The sequence below is a fragment of the Prionailurus bengalensis genome, chromosome E1 (assembly GCF_016509475.1).
Source record: "Prionailurus bengalensis isolate Pbe53 chromosome E1, Fcat_Pben_1.1_paternal_pri, whole genome shotgun sequence".
In the NCBI taxonomy this organism is placed as follows: Eukaryota; Metazoa; Chordata; class Mammalia; order Carnivora; family Felidae; genus Prionailurus; species Prionailurus bengalensis.
Window position 1 is genome coordinate 17,995,022 of NC_057347.1, and position 27,987 is coordinate 18,023,008.

Here is a 27,987-nt window from a genome sequence, read left to right on the forward strand (position 1 = left end):
GCTTCCTTGTCCAGTGTTGTTCCTGCGCGTGCGGCTGGTCGGCCCGCGGCGGCGCAGAGCGGAGCCGGCGTGGGGAGGGGGGGGCCCGGCAGGGCGGGGGCCAGAGCCAGGCCGGGCCGGGGCCGGAATGCCCCTGTTCTCCGCGCTGTTGGCCTTGCTGTTGGTTGCGCTCTGCGCCCTCTTCTTAGGCCGGTGAGGGGATCCCGGCTATAGCGGGCGGGGGCTGGGGAAGGAAAAGAGACTGAGGAGGGGGGGGCGCGCTAGAAGGGCGCGCGGGAGGGGAAGGGGGCTGGGGGGGACGGTGTGCAGGCGGCGGAGGGGGAGGGCCCGAGGAGGGCCGCGGAGGGGTCGCGCGGCGAGGGGAGGGCTTGAGCGGGGGCGTAAGACCCGAGCTGGCGCCGAGGACCTGGGAGTAGGGGAGACTGAGGGAGCGGGCGAGGCCTGAGGAGATGCTGAGGCTCGAAGCTGAATAGGGTGTGTGTGTGTGTGTGTGTGTGTGTGTGTGTAGAGGGGCCCCTGCTTGGTGGTCTCTCTTTCTCCTTCCACACACCCCTGAGTGTACCCTTCACCGAGTGCAGAGGGCACCTGCAGCCTCGCCCTAGGAGCCGGAACAGGTCTGGCTGCCCAGGAGAGAACGGCATTTGAGCCGGCCGGGTGTGACCCCACCGCCTTCTCTCTGACACCTGTCTAGAGGGCGGAGACATGGACTGTGTGGGGGAGTATTTGATGGCACATCTGACACAGCTGCCTGTACTTCGAATCCTATTGGGGCCTCTTCTTTCTTCATCTGGGGTTCCTAAGGGTTGGAAGGATTGCTTTCTTTGTCCCCAACTTAGGAGGTGGACTGTAGTTTGTCTGATTTCATCTGGGTGAAGGGGACACTACAGAATTAGGGTCTTGATCTTTGTGGCTGAGTGTAAGTGACAGAATGCTGTTTTGGGAGACTGGAGAGTTGCCCAGAAGATCCAGCTTTAGGACATGACCTTTTTGCAAGGCCTTCTAGGACCAGCAAGGAATGAGGAAAGCCCAAATTGGGAGAGGGTCCTGTGAACTCACAACGATTTTTCTGCAGGTGGTTTGTGGTCCGGTTGGCCACCAAGTGGTGTCAGCGGAAGCTGCAGGCGGAGCTAAAGATCGGCTCCTTTTTTTGGATCCAGAATGTCAGCCTTAAGTTTCAACAGCACCAGCAAACAGTGGTGAGTCTTGGGCAACTCCCTGGGTTTGTGTGTGGGTGGACCCAGCTGAATCTCAACTTTTTATTACTTTTTAAAAAAATTCTGGGTGACTTTCCTGGTTAGCCCAGCCTTGGCACCCCTTTGCCAAGATGATCTTAAGAGTTAGTTTGGAAACGCTGGGATCAATGCAAGTTGTTGAGTTAAAAATCCTTATAAGGCACAGAGTGTGCAGGGTACAATAAGAAAGATACAGAAGTAAGGACAGAACAAAGATAACAGGAAATAGAAGAGCTTACTGTTCTAATATAAGAGGGGAAACAGCAACACATCCATGAAAGAGAAATACTAACCAAGTTGAGCCAATGTCATTGTGAGGAGCAGGATATAGTGCTCAGGAGAGAAGTTGGTGGAAATGGAGTGGAAAATATTTAGTGGAAGGGCTTCCTCCTCGTAGAACTTTTCCTGTCTGTCAAGCTGCTAATGGTTTACCTGGCAGCTAATGTACAAAGCTTTCTCCCACACTGTTTTAGGAAATTGATAGCCTGTGGATTTCCAGCAAACTCCTTAGCCATGATCTGCCGTGAGTACTCTACATCCTTACTCTTCCCTTGGGGAATCTTTTGGAATTGGAGTTTGCAGAATGACATTCTACAGAGGCCTCACAACCCAAGGAGGGGTTTTGCTGATGTCTCCCTCTCCCCCTCCCCTTTAGCCTGGAAGCTGTTATTTCGTGAGACAGATACTGATACCTACTATGAGACTGTTATCCATGATTTGAGCTGTGTTTCTAGGGAGGTTGAGAGGGTGAAGGTGAGCGGGGGAGGAGACTGCTAGGGAAGGGTGGACCTGATGATAGTGAGGTTTCTCTTCTGAACAGACGTTATGTGGCATTGTGCTTTGGAGAAGTGCGTATCAGAACGGATCTACAGAAGGTTTCTGGCCTGTTTGCCCCATTTTCTCAGAGCACTGGGGTGCATCAAAAGGAACTGTCCTTTAGTCCATCCTTACTGAAGATCTTCTGTCAGGTGAGATACTTCTCCCAGTTTCCTGGACTGTAGTAGGGATGGCTGGCTTTGTAGTCATGGGTGGATTTTTCCACTCTTTTGGGAACATCATATCAAGAGCTACCTCTTATTCTTTCTCTGTTAGGAGGGTAAGGTAGTGCCTTGATATTAATCATTATTCTTCTTTGCTTCTTCTAGCTGTTCTCCATTCATGTAGATTCTATAAACATCATGGTTCTCAAGGTGGCTACTTCTGAGTCCTTGTGGCATATTCAGATCAGAGAAAGCAGCTTTCTTTTGGACAGTGATGGGAAAAGGTAACCATTGGGTAGAAGAGGGTCAGGTAGTTCCATTCTTGTCTTAAAATTGTTTTAGGGTGGGTGAACTTTCTTATTAAGGTGTCAGATTTTCATCCTGTAGCATTTGAGGAGAGGTTGAGATTAGGCACTTCTCCTTGCCTTGTTCCTTTCAGCCAGCAAAGCTTGACTGAACTTAAATGGTGAGGAAAGGGGCCAAGTACTCTAATTTTTTTTTTTTTTTTCCTTTCCCAGGCTGAAATGTGAGGTGAGCCTAAATCAGATCAACAGCAAAGTTCTAAAGAGTGGCCAGTTGGTGAGTATGTCATGGTCATTCAGATGCCTTGTTTCCTTCTGGGTGCAAGATACGAAGGAGCTTCTGTGTTCTTATGTGGATTCTCTCAAGGTGGTGTTCCAGACCATTGCATTTTGACCCCAAACTGCCTACTTCTTAACACCTCAGAGGCTTATCCTCCCTGTAGGAGGACACCTGCCTAGCGGAGCTCTCACTGGCCCTAAAGTTGTGTCTAGAGGTGGGCATCAGCAGTCGGCAACTGAAGGTGATCGCTGTGGATATGTGGACACTCCATGCTGAACTGCATGAGGGCCTTTTCCATAGTCAGCTGCTGCGCCAGAGCCCAAGCCTAGCACCCAAACCTGTTCCTTGTTCAGGTAAAGCCCCAGCCTAATATTGGGCATTGGGTTACCCTATTTTATGTGGAAGACGTGGCCAAAGAGGACGGGGCATTTTGGGAGACCTGAGTGTGTTCAGGATTCGTTGCTCCTGTGTTATTCATTTATGTTTTCAGAGGTGACAGAGAACTTGGCTGAGCCAGCTCTGCCTGGCCTGTACCTCCTTCAGCAGCTGCCAGACCAGGTCAAAGTGAAGATGGAGATCACAAGTGTGGTGCTGTCCATGAACAGTCAAAAGAGGTGAGATCTCTCCTGGCACAGAAGTACGGAGAATGATAACTGGAGCTATATGCTGGGGTCTCTGTAACCAGCCTAGTAGCTGCACTGAGTTTGTCTGTGGGGAGAAAGGGAGTAAGAATGGCATGTATTTTTTTTTCTTTTATTTTTTAATTTATTTTTTAATGTTTATTTTTGGGAGGGAGAGAGAGACAGAGTGTGAATGGGGGAGGAGCAGAGAGAGAGACCCAGAATCTGAAGCAGGCTCCAGGCTCCAAGCTGCCAGCACAGAGCCTGATGTGGGGCTCAAACTCAGGGACTGCGAGCTCATGACCTGAGCCAAAGTCAGACGCTTAACCGACCGAGCCACCCAGTCACCCCAGAATGGTACGTATTTCTGAGCCAGAGTCTGTCTCTCATCCAGGCACCTGAATTGGACACTGAAGCTGCTGCAGTTCCTGTACCACCGTGATGAGGATCAGCTGCCTCTTCGAAGCTTCACAGCAAACTCTGATATGGCACAGATGAACACTGAACTCGTACTGAAAGGTTCACGGGTGGGGATGTCGGTACTGAGAGTACCAGACACTCTTTCCCCTGTGCCCCATTTGGTCTTTTTAGTTTAATATCAGTGTAACTGGAGATGGAGAGGAGAGAACATACTGAGAGAAAATAGCCCCAATTCATGAGTTTGGGTGATAATCTGTTCATCTGCTTGCCTGCCTCTGACCCTCTCCTAGTTTTATGTTTTGTTTCCCCAGTGTTCTCCTCTGATCTGCTCTTTACCCTTACAGATGGGTTGTTGCTGTCCCAGAGCCGCCAGCGCATTGTCTGTCTCAACTCCCTCAAGGCCAGTGTGCAGGTGTGATGACTGTGATACCAAGAATCGTTCCTTTCTCTACTCTCTCCCTGTATCGTTGCGTTGTGAGCTAATGAGATAAAACCCAAGCCCACAGTTCTGGTATTTATTTTCAGGTGACCACCATCGACCTCCTAGCCTCCCTGGTTTTGAATACTTGCATTATTCATTACCGGCACCAGGAATTCTCTCACTGGCTGCACATGCTAGCACTGGAGACCCAAGGGTCTAGTTCATCTGTTCTTACGCAAAGAAAAAAAAGGTCAGTGTAATCTTTTTCAGCCACCATCTTACCAGGTGGATTCTCAGATTCTTTTGGTCTAAAGTGGCATATTGTGTTAAACGTGTATTTGATTACTTCAGTAGCAATTCTGTTTTATAGATCTTCCCCATTATACTAGGTTCTTTGACGGTAGGATGAGGTCCTTTTTGTTTCTATGTCCTTATTGCTCAGCATAGTGCCTTATTATACAAAATAAACAATTGTTGAACTGCACTTAAATGATCCACAGTATCTTGTCTGTCTTAGATTTTAAGGTGGTCGGTCATGTCACCTTCCATGGCTTGGAAGAAATGCCCCTTGGTAGTATTAGGTTGAATCATACGATATGCTGATGTCTGTATTTGACATTCGTATCTGACCTATGAAATGGCAGTCTCATGTGGTTCAACCTAGTAACTGTGGCATTCCTGCAGATTACTGTTGGGAGTAGCAGTAAACAGCAAACTGACAATTTCAGTCTTTTAATTTTCTGGTTGTTTTCCATTCTAAGAATCATAACCAAACTCACCCTGACTTTGGAGAGCTTCAGGTGTCTCCTCCATAATAGGAAGCTGGAATTCTTTCCTTACCAAACAGTGATGTCTGTCTCTTTGCAGAACCTTCCCCCAGATCCTGGCTCCCATTATCTTTAGCACTTCCATCTCCAATGTCAACGTTTCCATTCAGCTTGGTGATACACCACCCTTTGCCTTGGGATTCAATTCCATCTCTCTAGGTAAGGCTCTGGTATGGAAAAGGAGTAAGAATCTGTCCATTAGTGAAGCTGGGCCCAATTGATGGCCACAGTGGTTCCACAGAACTCCTCTCTCCCACCTTCTTTGTTCAGATTACCAGCACCTGAGGCCACAGAGTATCCATCAGCGCGGCGTCCTAACTGTGGACCACCTCTGCTGGCGGGTGGGCAGTGACTCTCACATTCAGCGGGCACCCCACCCACCCAATATGCATGTTTGGGGTGAGGCACTTGTCCTGGACTCCTTCACACTACAGGTAGGTGGGGACTTTGGTGAACAGGAGCCCCATATAGTTTCCTTGTCCTGCCCTTCTTTAGAGCTTGGAGCCCCTTTTTGCCAGAATATGATGCATCAGGGTATTATAGAACTGTGTGTCTGCATGCTCATAATGGGGCTCCCTCTGCTTCTTTTCTAGGGCAGCTATAACCAGCCTTTGGGCCTGTCTAGCACCCAGTCAGATACCCTGTTTCTTGATTGTACCATTCGAGGACTGCAGGTAGAAGCATCAGATACCTGTGCCCAGTGTCTCTCTCGCATTTTATCCTTGATGGACATACAGTCTGGGAAGTCCGCTGTCTCTAGAGAGTCTTCATTTGGGGAATCTGTGTCACTACTGTGGAAGGTGGACTTGAAGGTGGAGGACATGAACTTGTTCACCCTTTCTGCCCTGGTTGGTAAGTGGGACAGGAAGTCTGTACCGAAGTGGGTAGTTTCCCTGGTTCAGTCTGTGCCTTTTCATTTAATGAAGCTGACTATGTGAATTTTTCTATTCTATTTATTTATTTAATTTTATTTTTTTAATGTTTATTTTTGGGAGAGAGATCAAGTGCATGTGCATGTATGAGCGGGGGAGGGGCAGAGAGAGAGGGAGGCACAGAATCTGAAGCAGGCTCTAGGCTCTGAACTGTCAGCACAGAACCCGACATGGGGCTGGAGCTCACCAACTGCGAGATGGTGGCCTGAGCCGAAGTTGGATGCTTAACTGACTGAGCCACCCAGGTGCCCCATGATTATGTGAAAATTTTCTAAATTAAAGGCATGAGATACTGGAAGGTCTTACACAACTATTGGGTTTCTTGATGTTTGTTAAAGGTCTATAGGAGATATTAAATATTAAGCAAGATTTATTTAAGAAAGGGGGTGGGGGAGAGGGAAAAATGGGTGATGGGCATTGAGGAGGGCACTTGTTGGGATGAGCACTGGGTGCTGTATGTAAGCCAATTTGACAATAAATTGTATTAAAAAAATAAAAAGTCAAATCATTATTAAAAAAAAAAAGCCTTGAGGCACCTGGGTGGCTCAGTTGGTTAAGTGTCCAACTTAGGCTCAGGCCATGATCTCACAATATGTGAGTTCAAGCCCTGCTTCGGGCTGTCTGCTGTCAGCACAGAGCCCTCTTCTGATCCTCTGTTCCACTCTCTCTCTCCCTCTCCCTCCCCTTCTCAAAAAGAAAATAAACATTAAAAAAAAAAGCCTTGATAGTTGATCAAGAAATTGATTTTTTTTATTTCCGTGTGTGTTTAGTTCTAGAGAGTAACTGGTACGTCTCCGGGCACTTTGTAGCAGTTAGGGAGCTTCTTTGGGTCTGCCAGATTTAGGTAGGTTAATTTAGGAAAGGAAAAGTTTCCCTGAAATATGAGGAATGATCTTAGGGCGGTATGGGTAACACAGAAAACTAGAGTGGAGGGAATAAATAAGAAAGGAGAGTGAGGGCTGCGGTTGCCATTTGAGAGCTGCGAACCGATGCTGACATGGTTTCTGGATGTTAGGTGCTTCTGAGGTCCGACTGGACACACTGACTATCCTGGGAAGTGCTGAAACCTCCACTGTGGGTGTCCAGGGACTTGTGCTTGCGCTGGTGAAGTCCGTCACAGAGAAGATGCAGCCGTGCTGCAAGGCTCCTGACATCCCCACTCCCGTGCTCAGCCTCTCCATGCTGTCCATCACCTACCACAGCAGCATCCGCTCCCTGGAGGTAAGGCTTCTTTCGGGAGGTGGAGTCAGGTTGGCTTCTCCCTAGGCTTAGAGCATTTCCCAGTCTTTTGAGTCTGGTGTGAAACTCAAACTGTGAGAAATAGGACACTTTGTGTCATTCTTTTTGTCCTTGCTTGTTCTGTACATTTTTAACTCTTTATTGTGGGATGTAAAATATACACACAATTAGAACATATGAACTTGTACGTATCCATACCCAGCTTCAGTAATTGCCAGCTTAGGACCAATGTGTTTTAGCTACACTCTGCCATCCACCTCCCGCTCTGGGATTATTTTGAAGCGGACCTATACCAGACGTATAATTTCAACCGTAAACATTTCAGTGCATATCTCTGAAAAATAAGGAGCTTTTTTTTTTAAAGATCATGATCTGGTGTTACTTTCCTGAAGCACCCAGCTCATTAAAAGGCTGGAAGGGAGGGGTGCCTTGCTGACTCACTTGCTGGAGCATACATCTCTTGATCTTGAGGTTTTAAGTTCGAGCCCCACGTTGGGTGTAGAGATTACTTAAAAATAAAATCTTTAAATATAAGTAAATAAAAATAAAAGGCTGGAATGGCTCTAAAGATGGAGGCACTGGCAAGTTTTAAGAGGCTTTCCAAGATTTTTCTCCTCAGACTATCGGGTGGACATGGAATCCTCTTAGGAGAGGTGTGGGATATCTTCCTAATTGTCAGGCTTCAGCTTCCCTTGGAAACTGAGGAGTTGCCTTTTTAGAGGCTGGAACTCAAAGGAATTTTTCTGTTCTGGAATTTAAATTTTCTCTGCTTCACTATTTAGAATTGATTTTGTTTTCCAAGCTGACAAGGACTCCCTTCTTTGAGGCATACTTTTGTGTAAATCAATCGCTGTATTGATTTGTGTGGTCAGTCTTTTTTATATTTAAGAATTAAGATGCAATCAATGCATAAAACATTTTCAAATTGATTGTTGCAGTGGTTATTATGCAGAGTGAGCCTGTTATAGAAAAATAACTCATAGAAATATAAAGCCAAATGATTAACTGTTTGCTGTACATAGCTGATATCCTATGGTAGATATTAAAGAATCAACACACATGATCTCTACTCTTGGACAATTTAGAATCCAGTTGAGAATTCAAAAGTGTGAGTGCTCTTACACATAAGATAAACAAGAACCGTTAGCTCAGCACATTCATGCTAAGGGGAACAAGGCAAGGGAGTAACTAATGAGGCTACTCAGGAAATACTTCCTAGTGGAGATGGTTCTTGACCCAGATGTGCTTGTATAATATTCCCGGTCAGCTCTCCTCTTTTGGGATATTGTAACTGACAGATTCTTTTCTCTTGCTCCCTGAAGGTTCAGTGTGGTGCAGGGCTGACCTTACTTTGGAGCCCCCCAGATCACATGTACCTGTACCAGCACGTCCTGGCTACCCTGCATTGCCGAGACCTACTAAGAGCCACTCTGTTTCCCGAGACTGTTCCACTCCTTGCACTAGAGACTCCAGAGGCTGCGTCTGAGCCAGAAGGTCATCTCCCTGAGCCATCTCCTCCAAAGCGGCTCCTAAACCTCACACTAGAGGTGAGCACAGCTAAGCTGACAGCTTTTGTAGCTGAGGACAAGTTCATTACCCTGGCTGCAGAGAGTGTGTCGCTGAGCAGGCATGGGGGTTCACTGCAGGCTTACTGCCCAGAGCTGGCCGCCGGCTTTGATGGCAATAACATCTTCAACTTCAAGGAGGTGGAAGTACAGCTGCTACCTGAACTGGAGGAGATGATCCTCCACCGGAACCCCTTCCCTGTGCTGCAGACCCTCCGGAACCGTGTTTGGCTCCTGTCCCTGGGATCAGTCTCAGTGGAGTTTCCTTATCAGTACGATTTCTCTCGAACTCTGGATGAGGCTGTGGGAGTTCAGAAATGGCTGAAGGGGCTGCATCGAGGAACTCATGCTCAGGCTTCTCCAAGCCCTGCCCCACTCCCACCGGATCTACTCTTGAAGGTTCAGCACTTCTCATGGGTTTTCCTGGATGACATTTTTGAGGTGAAACTTCGTGATAACTATGAACTGATGAAGGATGAAAGTAAGGAGAGTGCCAAAAGGCTGCAGTTGCTGGATGCCAAGGTGGCTGCCCTTCGGAAGCAACATGGGGAGTTACTGCCAGCCCGCAAAATTGAGGAGCTCTATGCCTCTTTGGAACATAAAAACATTGAAATCTACATTCAGCGTTCCCGTCGTCTCTATGGCAACACACCTATGCGCCGGGCCCTGCTCACTTGGAGCCTGGCGGGGCTAGAGCTGGTAGCTCTGGCAGATGTCTCCTTCCATGGCCCTGAGCGTGTGGTAGAGCAAGTTCAAGAGCTTGATCCAGGCAGCCCTTTCCCTGCTGAGGGAGTAGATCTTGTCATTCAGTGGTGTCGTATGCTCAAGTGCAGTGTTAAGACATTTTTGGGTAAGTAGTACTTCCTTATTTGCAGAGTCTGGTTTTGCCCTCCCAGCTCCAGGAAGCTCTTTGAGTGGATGCAGAGGAGCTCAGTTATATTGGGAACTCTGGTGGTTGTGGGATGGGTGGAGTGGGATGGGTGGGCTCCTCTTCCCTTTCTTTGTTCCTGAATTTCACCCTGAAACTGCTTGGCTGACATAAAGGGACAGCTAACACAGTCGTCCTCAGGGTTGGTGTACCCCTTGGATCTCAGTGGTATTCCCCTCACCATCTGCTCAGTGTCTCCATGCCCTTTTTCAGCTTTTCTGTCAATTGCCAGCTCTTGTTCTCTCAGTTGACTTTGTTAAATAGCTGGGTAAAAGTAGTGGTGGGGGAGAAAAATGTTTGAGAATATTGAGACAGTCCTCTGAATAGCCATTGTATATCCTCCCTGTAATAACAGTTCGGATAAGAGATTATCCCCGATACCTGTTTGAGATCCGTGACTGGAGGCTGATGGGTCGACTTGTGGGCACCGAGCAGAGTGGTCAGCCTTGCTCCCGGCGGCGTCAGATCTTGCACTTGGGGCTTCCATGGGGTAATGTGGCGGTAGAGAGGAACATGCCCCCACTCAAGTTCTACCACGACTTCCGCTGTGAGTAGAGGAAGGCAGTTGGTTTGGCTGAGGGATGTTGTGGTGGCTAGGATGGGAGATGAACTGAGGCCCTTCTGGAGTGAAGAAAGAAGTTGTGTAACAAGCTGTACCCTTTGCCCCTCTGTCCCAGCGGAAATCTTCCAGTACACAGTGGTATGGGGCCCGTGCTGGGATCCAGCCTGGACCCTGATTAGCCAATCTGTGGACCTCTTGACCAAGCCTTCAGCTGACCCCAGCCCACCCTTGCCCTGGTGGGACAAGAGCCGTCTACTGTTTCATGGGGACTGGCACATGGACATAGAACAGGCAAATCTGCACCAGCTGGCTACTGAGGTGAGGGGTTCCAGAGGAGTTACTAGGATGGTATGGTTGGGGCCTGTGTAGCACATGGTAGGGAGAGAAAAAGGTACTGATTTGGGAGATTTGGAGGATACTTGTATCCAGATCTCACCAAGTTGTTGGGGATGGTTATAGGACCCGTACAACACAACTGAAAATATGCACTGGGAGTGGAGCCACCTGTCTTTTCATTGGAAACCTGGTCAGTTTGTGTTCAAGGGTGACTTGGATGTCAACGTGAGAACAGCTTCTAAGTGAGTGGAGTAATGCCTCAACGGGGTGAGGGACTCAGGTTGGGGGGAGTGGGGAAGGGCCAGGGGCTTGCAAGTGACCAGGGCACTGAGGGCTGGGACTCTGTTGTGAGACAGGTATGATGACTGCTGCTTCCTTCACCTGCCTGACCTCTGCATGACACTGGACCTGCAGTGGCTGTGCCATGGGAACCCCCATGATCACCATGGTGTCACTCTGCGGGCTCCAGAGTTCCTGCCTGAGGTGCCCTTGGGCCAGCTCCATGACTCCTACCGGGCATTCCGCTCTGAGAACCTCAATCTCTCCATCAAGATGGATCTGACCCGGCACAGTGGGAGTGAGGCTTGGGTCTGGGGCAGCGGCAGGAAGGGTTGGGAGGATGGGCTTAAACACCGAGGACTTCAACTTGACCCTTGGGGGAGGGGATAAGGAAAGCAAGGGAGGATTTGGATTAGGACCTTTTCTGAGAGAGGGTTGGTGAAAACAAAGCTTAGATCTTTAAAAGGAATGGGTGTTGGGGATAGTGTGAGGTTGAATGCTGTTTGGATTTTTAAACCTCTAAAAGCTGAAGCTAGCTTTATCTCTATGTTTTAACCACAGGTAGGAAATGTCTATCCTTTCTTTTGCAGCGATATCCCAGCCCCGGATTCTGCTATATAGTAGTACCCTGCGCTGGATGCAAAACTTCTGGGCAACTTGGACTAGTGTCACAAGGCCTATCTGTAGGGGAAAGCTCTTTAATAACCTGAAACCTAGCAAAAAGAAACTCGGCCAGCACTACAAGCAGCTTTCCTATACTGCACTCTTTCCCCAGCTACAGGTCAGGCTCTGACAGCCCTGGTGACATCTTCACTTCTTTCCCCTTCCCCCGTTTTCGTGTTTTTTCTCATCTTAACCATCTGATGCCATTCTTTGTTCAGTGTTATGCTCTCTTATTGCCAGGTGCATTATTGGGCCTCATTTGCCCAGCAACGGGGCATCCAGATTGAGTGCAGTCAGGGCCATGTCTTCACTAGGGGAACTCAGCGGCTTATACCTCAAGGTAAGGTCAAAGACTGCCTTCATTTTTCCTATCCTCTTTGCCCTTCACATTGCTCTTCCCTCTATGTGTCCCACACTGTTCTTCTGTACTGGTCTGCATGGGCTCTGTATGCCTCCTTTTCTCAGCGGGCACAGTGATGCGGCGTCTCATCTCTGACTGGAGTGTGACCCAGATGGTTAGTGACCTAAGTCAGGTGACTGTTCACCTGATGGCTTCACCCACTGAAGAAAATGCTGATCACTGCCTTGATCCCTTGGTAACAAAGACCCACCTACTGAGCCTGTCCTCTCTCACGTACCAACGGCACAGCAATCGCACGGCTGAGGAGGTACCGCCTGACACAGTCTCTTTGCTACCTTATTTTTATCAGTAGGTGTTTTAGTCTGCTGTTACAGGGCTGCTATAACAAAACACCAAAGAATGTGTGGCTTGAACAACAGAAATTTATTCCTGAAAGTTCTAGAGGCTGGAAAGTCTAAGATCAGGGGCCAACATAGTCAGATTCTGGTGAGGGCTCTCCTCCTGGCTTGTAGACAGTTGCCTTCGCTGGGTCCTCACATGGCAGGAAAAGAGAGGGAGAGAACACACTCTCTGGTGTCTCTTATAAGGGCACTAATCCCATCACAAGGGCCTCACTCTTGTGACTTCATGTAAACTTAATTACCTCCTAAAAGTCACATCTCCAAATATTATCACATTGGGGATTATGGTCTCAACATATGAATTATGGAGAGGGACACAATTCAGTCCATAGCAGTAGGTTTGAAGCAAAGTCCCGGGTAACGTTTCTAACTGTATTCCAAGTATATATATCATTACTGTCTGATGAACTCACTGTTATCATTTGTATCAGCGTACCTCTTTTTGAATATTCCTTCTCTCCCTCTCCTAAAGATAGTCTCTTGCCTTTCAAGAAACAGTAAAACTTTTTTCCTAGCACCTTCTTTGGTATTTTTTGTTGTTGTTTTTTCTTTTTTTCTTTTTTTTTTTTTTAAATTTTTTTTTTTTTCAACGTTTATTTATTTTTGGGACAGAGAGAGACAGAGCATGAACGGGGGAGGGGCAGAGAGAGAGGGAGACACAGAATCGGAAACAGGCTCCAGGCTCTGAGCCATCAGCCCAGAGCCTGACGCGGGGCTCGAACTCCCGGACCGAAAGATCGTGACCTGGCCGAAGTCGGACGCTTAACCGACTGCGCCACCCAGGCGCCCCATGTTGTTGTTTTTTCTTAATTAAGGAAAGATTTTTTATGTTGAAATTTTCTTTTCTTTTTTCTTTTTTTTTTTTTTTTTTTTAATTTTTTTTTTCAACGTTTATTTATTTTTGGTACAGAGAGAGACAGAGCATGAACGGGGGAGGGGCAGAGAGAGAGGGAGACACAGAATCGGAAACAGGCTCCAGGCTCTGAGCCATCAGCCCAGAGCCTGACGCGGGGCTCGAACTCACGGACCGCGAGATCGTGACCTGGCTGAAGTCGGACGCGTAACCGACTGCGCCACCCAGGCGCCCCTGTTTTTTTTTTTTTTTTTTAATTTTTTTTTTTTTTCAACGTTTATTTATTTTTCGGACAGAGAGAGACAGAGCATGAATGGGGGAGGGGCAGAGAGAGAGGGAGACACAGAATCGGAAACAGGCTCCAGGCTCCGAGCCATCAGCCCAGAGCCTGACGCGGGGCTCAAACTCACGGACCGCGAGATCGTGACCTGGCTGAAGTCGGACGCTTAACCGACTGCGCCACCCAGGCGCCCCTGTTTTTTTTTTTTAAAGTAGGCTTCACACCCAAGGTGGGGCTTGAACTCATGACCCGGAGATCAAGAGTCGTATACACTACCGAGTGAGCTAGCCAGGCACGCCCCATGTGTTGAAATTTTCTAAATCATTTAAAATACAGCAGATGTAGTCAGAATGCAATCTAACGCACAAACTAAGACCACTTAGTTTTTCTTTCTCCAGGGTCTTTTCTCCCCCAGAACAGATTTGTTCAACAAGCTTGTTTTCTTGCCTCTGCCTTTGTGGTCCAGGAGAAATAGTGGGAATTTCCATGCTACCTTGTGATTCTTTTCCTGTTTCTTAGGAGCTCTCTACTCGAGTTGGGGATCCTGCCTTTCATACACACCAGCTGCACTTGGTAGATTTACGGGCTTCCTGGACAACCACCAATCGGGACATTGCCTTTGGTTTATATGATGGCTATAAAAAGGCAGCTGTACTCAAACGTAATCTCTCTACGGAGGCCCTGAAGGGGTTAAAGATTGATCCCCAGATGCCAGCTAAAAAGCCAAAGCAGAGTGTTCTGACCAGTGCCCCAGCCCCACCTCCTGTCAGCACTCCCAGCTTTAGTGGACAGCCTGATAAGGGGTCCTCAGGAGGTAAGCTGGGGGAAATAAGACTTCATAGAGTTAGGTGTAGGATATGTGCATAGGATTGAACAAGAACTGGGAGGACTAAATCATGGCTGGTTCCATCTAGATATAGAGATGAAAACTATTCTTTTTCCATATTAGGTCACCTCTGACTTACATAGCCGTGATATAGGGGCATTTAAAGGGTGTCATCCTGTGGGAAGGGGGAGAGGATCATGAAGGAGTGATGGGGCCAGAACGGGATGAGTAAGGGAGAAAAATGATTAAAGAATTGTTATGTGGTTTGATGAATTAATTTGTTCAGTTAACAAATATTGAGTACTTAACAGGCATAAAGCAGTGAGAGATATAAAACGAATGACATTCTACTTGCCTCAACAAGTTTATCATCTCTGGATGAGCTTAGTTCATTCATTCACTCCCAATCACTCATTCATTCATAGATTCATTTTAGCTTATTGTGGGTTTATAATGTACCAGACATAACCCTAGACATTAGGGATATAAAAATGAGGAGAAGCTCAGAAACTAATAGACAGACATGTAAATTATTATTTCATTATGAAAATGCTTTTTAAGAATGTTTAAGAAGAAAGTATTTAAATCAGCATAGGGAAATCTAGAAAAGCTTCCCAGAAAAGATCATTGAGATGGGCCTTAAAAAATAAATAAGAGTTCGGCAGGCAGGAAAAGAGGAGAGGGCATTTTAAGGAGAGGGAATAAGTATAGAGGAATGCAAGTTTGTGGTAAATTTAAGAACAAGGTGGAAAGTGATATCAAAAGAGAAATCAAAAGAGAAAAAAGTATATGGGAGTTCTTGACTGGAATGAAGGAGGGAGTGCAATCAGGGAAAGGTTTATCGAGGAAAGTAGCATTTGAGCTGGACCTTGAAGGCTGAGTATGGTTTGAACCTGTGGAAATGGGGAGGAAAGGCATTCAAGGCATCCTGAATAGGAGTAGATTTGGTAAGGCTCCGTATGTTCAAAGGAGAGCGAACAATCTGTTTCAATTGGCATAGAGAGTAACTAAGGCGAGGAGCGAGGGAAGATCCTGGAAAGGAAAGCTGCACATAGACCATCACAGGTAGACCATCACAGGTCTTTTATACAAGGCTAAGGAGTTTTTGGTCCTTATTCAGTAGACAGTGGTGAACTACTGAAAGTTTTTGAATGGGGATGTGTCATCATGAGACTTTACTTTTAGGAAGATAAATCTAGCAGGGCTGTGGAGGAGGACTGGAGAGGAAGAAACTGGAGGTGGAGACACAGATAAGGAAACTATTATGGTGTCCCAACAACATGTAATGAGGGCCTGAACTTGGTAGAGGCAGTGGGAATGGAGATGAGGGGATGGGTAGAAATGTTATTGTACTAAGAAATTTGACAACTGGTTGGAAGAAAGAGTTAAGATAGAAAGCAATAATGACTGAGGCTTTGAGCCTGGGACTAGCATGATGGTAACAGTAATATCAGAGATAGGAGAGCCAGAGGATACTAAATACTAAACAAGTTCGGGGAGGAACAGGGTTTTTGAGTTCAGATTTGGACATGCTGAGTTTGTGGTGCAAGTAGTACATCTAGGTAATGTCTAACCAACAGCTGGAAATGAGGATCTAAAAGCTTAGTACTAGAGGTGAAGACTTTGGGAGTTTCAGCATAGAGCTAAAAGTTAATCCCAAGTAGATAATAATAGTTGGTTACTGTGTGGCAGGCACTCTGCAAAATACTTTTATATGTTATTGCATTAAATTCTCTCAACAACCTTATGAGATAGTTATTATTATTTTACAGACAAGGGGACTGAGACACAGGTTAAAGCAAGCTGCTGAAAGTCACAATCGAGTAACTGGCAGAGATAGGATCTTAAATACAGGCAGACAAGTCTGATTCTGGATGCTGCTAACCATAACACTCTGTTAGAAAAACTCATTAGAAGAAAGAGGAAGAGAAGGGAACCCGAGGAGATACTTATTTCTAAGACATGGGAGAAGAGGATTTAGAGGCATAATCGTAGGAAGCAGTAGAGCTATGAGAACACAGTGGCACTAATGGCAAAGGAGTGATTTCATATGGAAAGGAGTGGTCCACAAACAACATTTAAAATAATATAAAATGAAAAATATAAGGAACAAAATGAGAAGATAGATCCTAGAGTGATCAGAGGTTGATATACCTAAGAGAAAAAAATGCTGCTATTATATAGCACTCTTGGGAATCTGTTATTTTTGTTAAAATTGAGGAAATGAAATGACAACCCTTATTTTGCCCTCAGAGATCAAGGAGGGGAGTGTGTGGGCTGGAGTTGCAGGTTGGAGAGAGTATTTTCTAGAGAAATTGAAGGAAGATCCGTTTGGCCCTAGATGTATTGCCCATATTCCTTTGAGATTGTGACTTTCTTCCACTTCCTGTTTCTCTGCCAGGTGCCTACATGTTGCAGAAGCTGATTGAAGAGACAGACAGGTTTGTAGTGTTCACAGAAGAGGAATCAGGTGTGAGTGATCAGCTGTGTGGCATCGCTGCCTGCCAGACGGATGATATATATAACCGAAACTGCCTTATTGAGCTGGTTAATTGCCAGGTAACTTCTCTTTACCAGAGCACCCCAGCATTGGGCTAGATCCTAATCATATGTGTTCACCTTCTCCCAGCGCCAAATAAGAATGGGCAGATAGAGCTCCAAACAATTATTCCTTCCACCAGGTATCCAGGATAATCCTTCCATTTCTAAAACCATAGTGTAAGCCAGAATTAGATCCAGCTGCATTCATTGATACAGTCCTTTCACTGACCTTCTCATCTTCCCTGGTGGCCCTTGTGCTATGATTCTGCTCCTGTCTATGGCATAGATGGTTCTTCGTGGAGCGGAGACAGAAGGCTGTGTCATTGTGTCAGCTGCCAAAGCTCAGCTGCTGCAGTGCCAACACCATCCAGCCTGGTATGGTGACACATTGAAGCAAAAGACATCCTGGACTTGCCTACTGGATGGCATGCAGTACTTTGCCACCACTGAAAGCAGCCCCACTGAGCAGGATGGCCGACAGCTCTGGTTAGAGGTTAGTCAAATACAGGAATTGCAGGCAGTTTCTGATTTGTGGTCTGTGAGCACATAGTGCTTTTTTCTTTTTTTTTTTTTTAATCTCTTGCTGTTCTTTTTTATTGTGAGGGAAATTCTTGTTTCCCAGCACTAGAATAAAATGGGTTGGAACTTTTTTACGTTTGAGAAGATTGCTGACCTCTACTAATAAATCACACTAATCAGCAGGCAGCCAAGAGAACAGGCAGTAAACCTGAGAACTTTAGATAAATTCTTTATCTGCCCTTTCTCTGATTTCTCTTAAGATGTTTGATTAGTTTCAGCAAAGCAGTAAGGTTGAATACAAAGACTGCTTGTCTAGGACTCGGGTTATGTGAGTTCTAATGCCACCTTTGCTGTTATAGTAGCCGTGAGCCTTTGGGCGAGTCACCTTTATTTACTTTGTTTAAGTTTATCTATTTATTTTGAGAGAGAGAGATGAGAGCAGGGGAGGGGCATAGAGAGAGGGAGAGAGAATCCCAAGCAGGCTCTGCATTGTCAGCGCTGAGCCCGATGTGGGGCTCAAACTCACAGCTCTGAGACCATGATCTGAGCTGAAATCCAGAGTCAGAGGCTTAAACTGACTGAGCCACCCCAGAGCCCCAAGTCGCCTTTATTTGTAAAATTGAGTTAATACTTCCCCCTCACAAGATTGTTGAAAGGATCAAGGGTGAGAAACTGCTTTGAAAAATACAAAGCTTCATTTAGATGGAAAATAATTACACCATTTTTAAAAAGTTATGTCAGAGGAGGTCTAAGTGTGTCAAGATAGCATTTTGTTAGATGGTGGAATTATGAGCAGTTGGCAGGGACTAGGCTATAGATTTTCTTTTCAGTGTAGTAAAACTGAATTTGCTCTCTAATTTCTAGGATATTCTCCCAGAATAATAGGAGATCTAATAGTTATAAGATGTACCTAATACTCAGCATTGTTACTACTTAACCGGTGTGAAGTGTCCACATTGTGCTGGGCATGGTACACCCCAATGAGTTACTGGATCCAGCTACATCTTTAAGGACCAATAGGATAACTTCATTTACCATTCTCCTCAGTGGGGAAAAAGCTAATCCCTTTTCTGTCCTCCCTGCCTGGTGCTTCTTACTCCAACAACCTTAGGGCTCAATCTAAACAACCTCAGGTGTAATTACACACAAGGTAATCATTTAATCAGATGTCAAGCCAAGTAAGGGTCAAGTTATTGGTACTATGAGAGGTCATGCTGATATATTACATCTGTGATTCAGGCAAGCAGTGCTCTTTACCACTAATCTCAGGAGGTAGGCATAGAAGGTATACTCAGGCAGAGGTGGGCAGGATGAGCTATGCAAGATCTCTAGCATTTTCCGGGCCTCTGCTTCTTTTAGGCATGCCCTCTTTTACATGTGAACCCTTTTTTTCCTCAGGCTGTGATATTAGCATTAGAGTAGAATATCCTAGGGGTTTTTTTGTTTCTTTAATTGAAGTATAGTTGACATATTAGTTTCAGGTGTACAACATAGTGACTTGACAATTACAAACATTATAAAATGCTCACCAGGGTAGTTACCATCTGTCACCATATAAAATTATTACAGTATTATTGACTATTTCCTGTACTGTACTTTTCATCTCTGAGTTATTTTATATCTGGAAGTATGTACCTTTTAATCCCCTTGATTTATTTCACCTATTCCTCCCACCCTCATCCCCTCTGGCAACCACCAGTTCTTTATGGGTTTATTTCTGTTTTTGTTGTTTGTTTTTTAGATTCCCCACATAAGCGAAATCGTATAGGATTTATCTTTGTCTGTCTGATTTTACTTGGGATAATACCCTTAGATCCATCTGTATTGCCAAAAATGGCAAGATTTTATTCCTTTTTATGGCTAGTAGTATCCCATTGTGTATATATAAAATACGTCTTTATCCATTCATCTGTTGAAGGACATTTAGGTTGCTTCTGTATTTTGGCTATTATAAATACACATAATAAGCATTAAATATAGGGCTTTTCGAATTAATGATTTCATTTTCTTCAAATAAATACCCAGAAGTGGAATTATTAGATCGTATGGTACTTCTGTTTTTAGTTTTTTGAGGAATCTCAGTATTGTTTGCCAGAATGGCTGCACCAATTTACATTCCTGCTAACGTTGCACAGTTTCCCTTTTCTCATCGTCCTTGCCAACATGTGTTATTTCATTTTGATACTAGCCATTTTAGTGTGAAGTGGCTTTGATTTGTATTTCCCTGATGATTAATGAATTTGAGCATCTTTCCATGTGTCTGTTAGCCCATCTGTATGTCTTCTTTTGGAAAAATGTCTACTCGGGTCCTCTGCCCATTTTTAATTGGATTAATGTTTTTTTTTTGGGTTTTTTTGGTGTTGAGTTGTAGGAGTTCCTTATGTATCATTTGCAAATATCTTCTCCCTTTCAGTAGGTTGTCTTTTCGTTTTGCTTATGATTTCCTTCACTGAGTTTGGTGGGAGTACTTTGATCTTGCCTTTCCCATATGAAATTTTTTGTGACTTGGCAGATCTGCTTATGGTCTTCATATCACTCATTCTACTACTCACTTTGACTTCAGCTTGGCAGAGAGACTCAAAAGAATTCATTCCCTTTACCCCATGGGCAACAGTGTCAGAGTGGTTGTCTGAAAACAGAAAACAGCAAAACCACAATTGCATGAATATCAAAGTGGGTGGGAAAGTCACTGGTTTTGATGAAATGTTTTGTGCTTGACAGGATTGACTTTTTCCTCAAAAAAATTTTTTTTATTGTGGTAAGATATAAAATTTACCATTTTAACCATTTTTTAAGTTTATTTATTTATTTTGAGACAGAGTGTGAGCAGAGGAGGGGCAGAGAGAGAGAAGGAAAGAGAGAATCCCAAGCAGGCTCTATGCTGAGCGGAGAGTTCGATGTAGGGCTTGATCTCACAACTGAGATCGTGACCTGAGCTGAAATCAAGAGTTGGATGCCACCCCTGGTTTTAACCATTTTTAAGTGTAAAGTTAAGTTTGTATTAAATACATTCATAATGTTGTTCAACCATCACCACCATCCATTTCCCTAACTCTTCATCTTATAAAACTGAAATTATACCCATTAAACAATAGCCTCCCTTCCCCTTTCCAGTCCTCAGCAACCACCATTCTACTTTCTGTCTCTATGATTTTGGCTGTTCTTAAGTACCTTGTATAAGTGGAATCATACAGCATTTGTCTTTTTGTGACTGGTTTATTTCACTTCCTATAATCTCTTCAAGGTTTGTTTGTGTTGTAGCATCTTCCTTTTTAGGATTGGATTCTGTTGTATGTACAACAAATTGCTTATCCATTAGTCTATCAGTGGATACTTGGGTTGCTTCCATATTTTAGCTATTGTGAATAATACCATGTGAACATGGGGGTACAAATCTCTTCAAGACCTTGCTTTCAGTTCTTCTCAGTATATATCCAGAAGTGGAACTGCTAGGTCACATAGCAAAAATTCTATTTTTAATTTTTTGAGGAATTGCCATACTGTTTCCATAGTACCATTGTACCATTTGACATACCCCAACAGTGCACAAGGGTTCCAATTTCTGCACATCCTTGGCAACACTTTTTTTTTTTTTTATTGTAGCCATCCTAATGGGTGTGAGGTGGGATAGGATTTTTTTTTAATGTTTATTTATTTATTTTGAGAGCACAAGTGGGGAAGGAGCAGAGAGAGAGAAGGAGACAGAATCCCAAGCAGAGCCTGATGTGAGGCTTGATCCCAAGAACTGTGAGATCATGACCTGAGCTGGTATCAAGAGTCACTTAACTGACTGAGCCACCCAGGTGCCCCCAGATAGGATATGATTTTAACCTAGCTTGCTTTTCTGGTCTCAGGCCTGCAGGCATGTAACTCATCTGGGTTTGGAGAATTTAGGTGGTGGGCCAGGAGGGAGTCATGTATGTCTTCTACCCTGGGAGATCCTTCAAGCTGTTCCAGGCAGTGGAAATTTAGATAGTATTACTTGCATCATAATCATCTGTGTCCCAGTTGGCTAGGAGTTAAAGGTGCCTGTATCTCTGTCTTCAGGTAAAGAATATTGAGGAGCACCGGCAGCGTAGTCTGGACTCTGTGCAGGAGCTGATGGAGAGCGGGCAGGCAGTGGGAGGCATGGTTACCACCACCACAGGTCAGCTCTCCCTTATTCCCCATCATGTTGTTAGGTGTGCATTTTCTTACATACTCTTAAAATTAACATATGCTGGAATAGGACCATTTTGTTTTAGGCTAGGGGGAAAGCAAGTGTCTGGAGTTCCCTAAACATCACATATGGCTGGGAGGTTCTCACAGTACCTCCATTGAAAATGTCTTTCTCTTATCTCTTTCCCACCTCTTCCCAGATTGGAACCAGCCAGCTGAGGCACAACAAGCCCAGCAAGTCCAACGGATCATTTCACGCTGTAGCTGCCGAATGTACTATATTAGTTACAGCCATGACATTGATCCTGAGCTGGCAACTCAGATTAAGCCACCTGAGGTTCATGAGAACCAGGAAAAGGAAGATCTCCTAAAGAAACAGGAAGGTATTCAGGGCTTGAAAGGCTTTTAGAAGGGAACTAGAGAATTTTTGAAAGTAGCTATTTCCTTAGTGGTTTTGAGTTAGTAGTGTTACTAGAAGTCCCACTGTGCCCTGGGCATTAACACTTTCACTTTGCTCCACATTGTGTAAGTTCTACTATAAGAGAATAAACTGGACTGTTGGAGGGAACTGGGATGAATGGATATTGTTTAATTCTAAAATAAGAAAACCTATTTCTACCCATGAGCATCTCTCACTAATACCAAATATGGGTTAGAAGATGGGGTCGATATTTAGAGAGAAACTTGAGTTTCTTACCTAGCTGCTATCATTTACCTAGGAGCTGTGGATACCTTCACCCTTATTCATCATGAGCTGGAAATCTCCACCAACCCGGCTCAGTATGCCATGATCTTAGACATCGTCAACAACCTGCTGCTCCACGTAGAACCTAAGCGGAAGGTGAGCATGGGCCCTAATAGAATGCCAGTTAACCTCACAGGAACTGACAGACCTTGTGCTTTATTTGGGGTCCAGTAAGAAAAGCCATGCTTCAAACTGAAAAAGGACCTTGTGGTGAGTACATCCTGTGTTAGTCAATAGCAGCAGTTGAAATTGTCTAGAAAAGGTCTGAGTGTTTCTTGAGACTGCAGAGCTTGTTTATGTGTGGTTTTTCTTGGTCAGTTCTCCGCTGAGTCACTTTAATACCTCTAAAAACAGTAACTGGTCCCCACTATCACCTCTATCCCTACCCTGTGGCACTGGCTTATTGTGAAATCTTTATGTCTTCTGCATTGGCCTACCCTTTATGCTTGCTACTAATGGTAACAGATACAAGTAAGCTTTCCAGAAGAGGTCCCTGTTTCTTGTTCCTTTCTGTATTTCACCTTACTACAAGACATGTCTATTAAGAAGCCTTGCTCATTTCCTTTTCCATTCCTTCAGGAGCATAGTGAGAAGAAGCAGCGAGTCAGGTTCCAGCTTGAGATCTCTAGCAATCCTGAGGAACAGCGCAGCAGCATATTACACTTGCAGGAGGCTGTGCGGCAGCATGTGGCCCAAATACGGCAGCTGGAAAAGCAGATGTATTCTATCATGAAGGTAGTCACCAGCGCAGTTTGAGGAGAGGGTGTTCTCCTAGGACAAAGGAGATCTCCTCTCAGTTTCTCCTGCCTTGGCTCCCTAGTCTTTGCAGGATGACAGCAAGAATGAGAACTTGCTTGACCTGAACCAAAAGCTTCAGTTGCAGCTAAACCAGGAGAAGGCCAACCTACAGCTGGAAAGTGAAGAGCTGAATATCCTCATCAGGTGCCATAGCATCCTTTCCCTGCCCTTTTCTAGTGCCCCAGCTGGAATTGATTTCTCTTCCTTGCTTTAGATCTATTGTGCATTATCAAAGGCTGATGTAGATTTGGGCACTTCCCGAATGAGCGTTGCTGGTCTTGGCCAAGGGATTGAGAACAGGAGAGCCCCTGCTTTGGCTCCTCATTAGAGTACCTCCTGGGAAAGGAGAAAATCAGCTCAGAAAGATAGCTTTTGTGGCCCTGGTGCTATGCAGGTGAACTGAAAATAAAATATCTTGGAAGTTGGTCAGTAAGGAGCACAATTGCAGATACAATTGTAGGGGTTTATTAGTGGGCAGAGATTACTTTATTAAGAAGCACCTGGAGGGCACTTGGGTGGCTTAGTCGGTTGAGTGTCCAACTTTTGACTTTGCCTCAGGTAATAATCTCACAGTTCCTGAGTTTGAGCCCCACGTCGGGCTCTGAACTGACAGCGGGGAGCCTGCTTGGGATTCTGTCTCTCCCTCTCTCTCTCTCAAAATATACCAAAAAAACCCAAAATAAAACCTTGGAAAAAAAAAAAGCACCTTTATGGCTCCGTCAGTAGAGCATGTGACTCTTGATCTCAGGATCATGAGTTCAAGCCCTATGCTGGGTGTGGAACTTACTTTTTTTTTTTTAACATGGTTAGCATGTGGCATAGCGCATATATATATATATACGTGTGTGTGTGTGTATACACATATATACATATATGTGTATATATATTTTTATAATTTATTGTCAAATTGGCTAACATACAGTGTGTGAAGTGTGCTCTTGGTTTTTGGGGTAGATTCCCATGGTTCACCACTTACATACAACACCCAGTGCTCATCCCAACAAGTGCCCTTCTCAATGCCCATCACCCATTTTTCCCTCTTCCCCCCCGCCATCCACCCTCAGTTTGTTCTCTGTATTTAAGAGTCTCTTATGATTTGCTTCCCTCCCTCTCTGTAACTGTTTTTTTCCCTTTCCCTTCCCCCATGGTCTTCTGTTAAGTTTCTCAACATGGGTGTGGAACTTAAGAAAAAACAACAACAACTGTGGAATTGAAAAATTTGAAAGATGGGATTTATTCTCCCATGGCCCAGGGTGTGAGGAGCATGAATCCAGTGAAAAAAATAGGGAATAGCTGTCCCAAAATAGGTCCATCTCTGGGTTTACCTCCTGCATCATTCTAGAGCATTCTACCCCACCCCCAGCCCAAATGCTGTTACCCTTATTGGCTTTGGCCCTCCTGTCCATTTATAGGTGTTTTAAGGATTTCCAATTGCAGCAAGCCAATAAGATGGAGTTGCGAAAACAACAAGAAGATGTGAGTGTGGTTCGTCGCACTGAGTTCTACTTTGCTCAGGCACGATGGCGTCTGACAGAGGAAGATGGACAGCTAGGAATTGCTGAACTAGAGCTGCAGCGGTTCCTCTACAGCAAGGTATCGGGTATATACAGTCACATAAAGGTAGCTGTATTGAGAGACATTGACCTATCACAGGAGTCTTAACTCGGAGAAACAAAGAGGCTAAAATTATTATATGATTACTAATGCTGGTATTAATGGTTATTAATGATGATACATGAGCAGAGTTCCCTTTAGACATAGTTGTTTGTAATATTAAATAATACAGATATAGATGAGCTTGATCAAATGCTTCTTTCATTGAATAAGATTATCCCTAGAAATATGGCCCAGAAAGAAGTAATCTTCCAATACCAGCTTGGAATAGAATTAATTCTATACTGACATTCAGCTTTCCTGCAATAAATGGAGGAGAAGACATGATTCATTATTCCACACTCCTTCCCCCTGGGAGTTTGGAAATGAGTGAGACCATTTTTGACTATCACAGTAATTGGGAAGGATTACTGGCACTTAGTGCTCTTGTTAGTAGTGTCCATGAGAAACACTGGATTAAAGGGTGAATTGACTGTATGGAGATGAAAGGGATACCAAAGGTTGGGATTAAACATATGGAGAACCTGAAAACAGGATATGTAGCAATTCTCTAGCAAGCTCCTGAGAAAGACTTATAATAGTGTGTGGGGTGGGGTTGGGGGGGAATCTGTCTTTATAGGTGAATAAGTCTGATGACACAGCAGAACATCTTCTGGAATTGGGCTGGTTCACTATGAACAACCTCCTCCCCAATGCTGTCTATAAGGCAAGTCTTATTTCCCCATTCCTGCCCCATTCTCATGCTTCCTAACACAGGGCATTTGTAATGGCCCTTCCCCATAAACCCACTAAGGGAAATACTGTGGTGATCTGAGAGGTGAAAGCTTGTCTAGCTTAGCAAGCCAGTTGCTTTTCCTCTTAGTCTGCAGGGATTTGTGGGTAGATTTATCACTCTTTATCTTACAGGTAGTCCTACGGCCCCAGAGCTCCTGCCAATCTGGGCGACAGCTAGCCCTCCGCCTTTTCAGCAAAGTCCGGCCCCCTGTTGGGGGTATTTCTGTTAAGGAACACTTTGAGGTTAGTAAACAGTCCTTTGGGGACCCAGGAACAAAGGGCACTCAAAAGCTATCTGTGTGTCAATGTTACATTAGGGGTAGGTAAACTGAGGGATGATGTCTGAGCTTAATTGCTTCTTCAGCCTTTTTCCTCTTTAGGTAAATGTGGTGCCTCTCACCATCCAGCTGACACACCAGTTCTTCCATAGAATAATGGGGTTTTTCTTTCCTGGCCGAAGCGTAGAAGATGATGAGGTTGGTGATGAAGAAGATAAGTCCAAACTGGTGACTACTGGTGAGAACTTTTATGGTGGAGATCCGGAAGACTGGGGTAGCAGCCTCAGAGATAGCTGAAGCTTCAGAAAGAGGACAACAGCTGGTGTGCTTGCTTTTTCATAGGAATACCAGTGGTTAAGCCTCGGCAGCTGATTGCAACAGATGATGCAGCACCACTGGGCCCTGGGAAGGGTGTTGCACAAGGCTTAAATCGGAGTTCTGGTGTCAGAAGATCATTTCGGAAAGTACCTGAGGTACCAGACATGCCCCTAATGACAGAAAGATAGAAGAATCCTAGGGTTCTGTTTGGGTCAGCTGAAGATTTGTTCTGTTTCCTGAGTCTTTTCCAGGGATGAAAGGAGATGGAGATGTTTGGGGTTCTAAGTTTCTTCTGATGGTTTCAAGAACTCATATTCGTTTCCTGCCTTTCCTAGCACCCTGTGGATGATATTGACAAGATGAAAGAGCGAGCTGCCATGAACAACTCCTTCATCTACATAAAGATTCCACAGGTTCCTCTCTGTGTCAGCTACAAGGTCTGCTCCTCCCTAGTACTTTCTAGAACAGGGTGGGAAGGGAACCAGATAAGATCAGAGATTAAAATTAGGCACGACAGTCTAAATTGTGAAGATGGTCTTTGGGTAATAATCTGCTGTTCCCTCTGCTGCCTTCAGGAGTCAGTACTGTTACAGGATGAGGTAAAGGGAAATCAGTATCTTTAGATTGCTGCTGCAGGAAAGTGCTAGACTTGGGACTCAAGTATTAGATTGGACTGTGTGTTCACTTCAGCAGCACATATATTAAAAAAGTATTAGCTTTGGACTAAAAATGGCAGCTGATCTTTTCGCTCTTCTTTTCTCTCCCCTCTCCCTCCTTCTCTTGCAGGGTGAAAAGAATAGTGTGGATTGGGGTGACCTTAACCTTGTGCTGCCCTGTCTGGAGTACCACAACAACACATGGACATGGCTAGACTTTGCCATGGCTGTCAAGAGGGACAGCCGCAAAGCCCTGGTTGCCCAGGTATCCTGCCAGAGTTCATGGCTGTTTGGTTAGCAGGGGCTGACAAACAGGTCCTGTGCTCAGGAGCATTTCATTGTAGGACATATGTAGGACAAGTAGCCTTGGCAACGGGCAGGTGAATGAAGTGAGCAACTTCTATCCCTGCCCTCTCCATGACTTTGGTCAGATGTTTAAATGTTTATACTTATATATGTTAACTGCTGTTGAGTTTTAGGGAACTGAGGGCTGACGCAACTTCAGGTTTAGAATAGGTTCTAATTAGACTGTAAGCTTCTTGAAAGCAGAGATCATTTTATAATTTGAATTGCCACATTGTGCCTTCATGTAAGCTTAACAAATCTTTTTTGACTTGGTTCACAGTGATTTATTCTGCCTGTTCCACTAATACTTACCTTCCCTTTTACTCCTCTCTAACCTACCAGGTAATCAAAGAGAAGCTAAGGCTGAAGCCTGCAACAGGGTCTGAGGTCCGGGGAAAGCTAGAAACTAAATCAGATCTCAACATGCAACAGCAGGAAGAGGAGGAGAAAGCCCGACTCCTCATCGGTTTAAGTGTGGGCAACAAGAACCCTGGCAAGAAGTCCATCTTTGGCAGGCGCAAGTGATCCAGCATGCAAGAGTGGCTGCAGTACAGGATCTGACTTTGGCTCAGGCCCCAGGGACTTGTGGGGTGGGAGGCGCTTCCCCTCATCCATCAGGATTTGTGGTGGTCAGGAGCTCACAGGGTACTGTGGAGAGAGGCACTGCTCTTTTAGCAGCTGGCCTGTTCCCTGCAGAACACGGTGGATAATAATGCTGAGTTCTACCTCACACTGATCAGCAGGGCCAGAGAGGCATCAAGAGAGCAAGACCCAGGGATTGGGCCCAGGATCAGGATCTGGTTCCCTTGGGGCCAACTGAAAGGGTGGGAGGGACAGTTCTGATCAAGTGTGATAATTTTTTATAGACCTATATATAAATATATACATATATATTTCTAAGTGTAACTGCTCTCCCTCTGTGCCAGAAAGTTGA

The 27,987-nt window shown here is 45.1% G+C and overlaps 1 protein-coding gene across 2 annotated transcripts; it reads left to right on the top strand.

Moving 5' to 3' along the window:
* The first annotated feature begins 63 nt into the window (after window positions 1-63).
* KIAA0100 (KIAA0100 ortholog) lies at window positions 64-27,959 on the top strand. Of its 2 annotated transcripts, XM_043583578.1 has the most exons (39): window positions 64-192; window positions 1,073-1,196; window positions 1,706-1,755; window positions 2,053-2,200; window positions 2,378-2,496; window positions 2,731-2,791; window positions 2,958-3,147; window positions 3,285-3,408; window positions 3,809-3,933; window positions 4,179-4,246; window positions 4,360-4,505; window positions 5,123-5,241; window positions 5,353-5,516; window positions 5,676-5,934; window positions 7,030-7,235; window positions 8,576-9,668; window positions 10,102-10,293; window positions 10,424-10,626; window positions 10,768-10,886; window positions 11,001-11,221; window positions 11,514-11,704; window positions 11,827-11,926; window positions 12,052-12,254; window positions 14,001-14,295; window positions 16,709-16,866; window positions 17,135-17,341; window positions 21,415-21,514; window positions 21,726-21,908; window positions 22,245-22,366; window positions 22,850-23,005; window positions 23,091-23,212; window positions 24,481-24,661; window positions 25,302-25,388; window positions 25,589-25,699; window positions 25,837-25,972; window positions 26,077-26,207; window positions 26,388-26,489; window positions 26,839-26,973; window positions 27,396-27,959. In XM_043583578.1, the coding sequence occupies exons 1-39, from the start codon at window positions 128-130 to the stop codon at window positions 27,576-27,578; spliced, it is 6,699 nt and encodes a 2,232-aa protein (XP_043439513.1). In that variant the 5' UTR covers window positions 64-127; the 3' UTR covers window positions 27,579-27,959. The 2 variants fall into 2 exon arrangements, 1 of the variants encoding a protein (XP_043439513.1); XR_006297801.1 differs by lacking the exons at window positions 26,388-26,489; window positions 26,839-26,973; window positions 27,396-27,959 and having other exon boundaries at window positions 25,821-25,972; window positions 26,077-26,193.
* Window positions 27,960-27,987: the final 28 nt, after the last annotated feature.

What these genes read in the sequence shown, in the direction of transcription:
- KIAA0100 (XM_043583578.1), top strand. Translation starts at nt 128, where the DNA reads ATGCCCCTGTTCTCCGCGCTGTTGGCCTTGCTGTTGGTTGCGCTCTGC. An exon ending in TGGACTCCTTCACACTACAG is followed by an intron (nt 5,517 to 5,675) that starts GTAGGTGGGGAC and finishes CTTCTTTTCTAG; the next exon opens with GGCAGCTATAACCAGCCTTT. An exon ending in GCAAAGCCCTGGTTGCCCAG is followed by an intron (nt 26,974 to 27,395) that starts GTATCCTGCCAG and finishes CTAACCTACCAG; the next exon opens with GTAATCAAAGAGAAGCTAAG.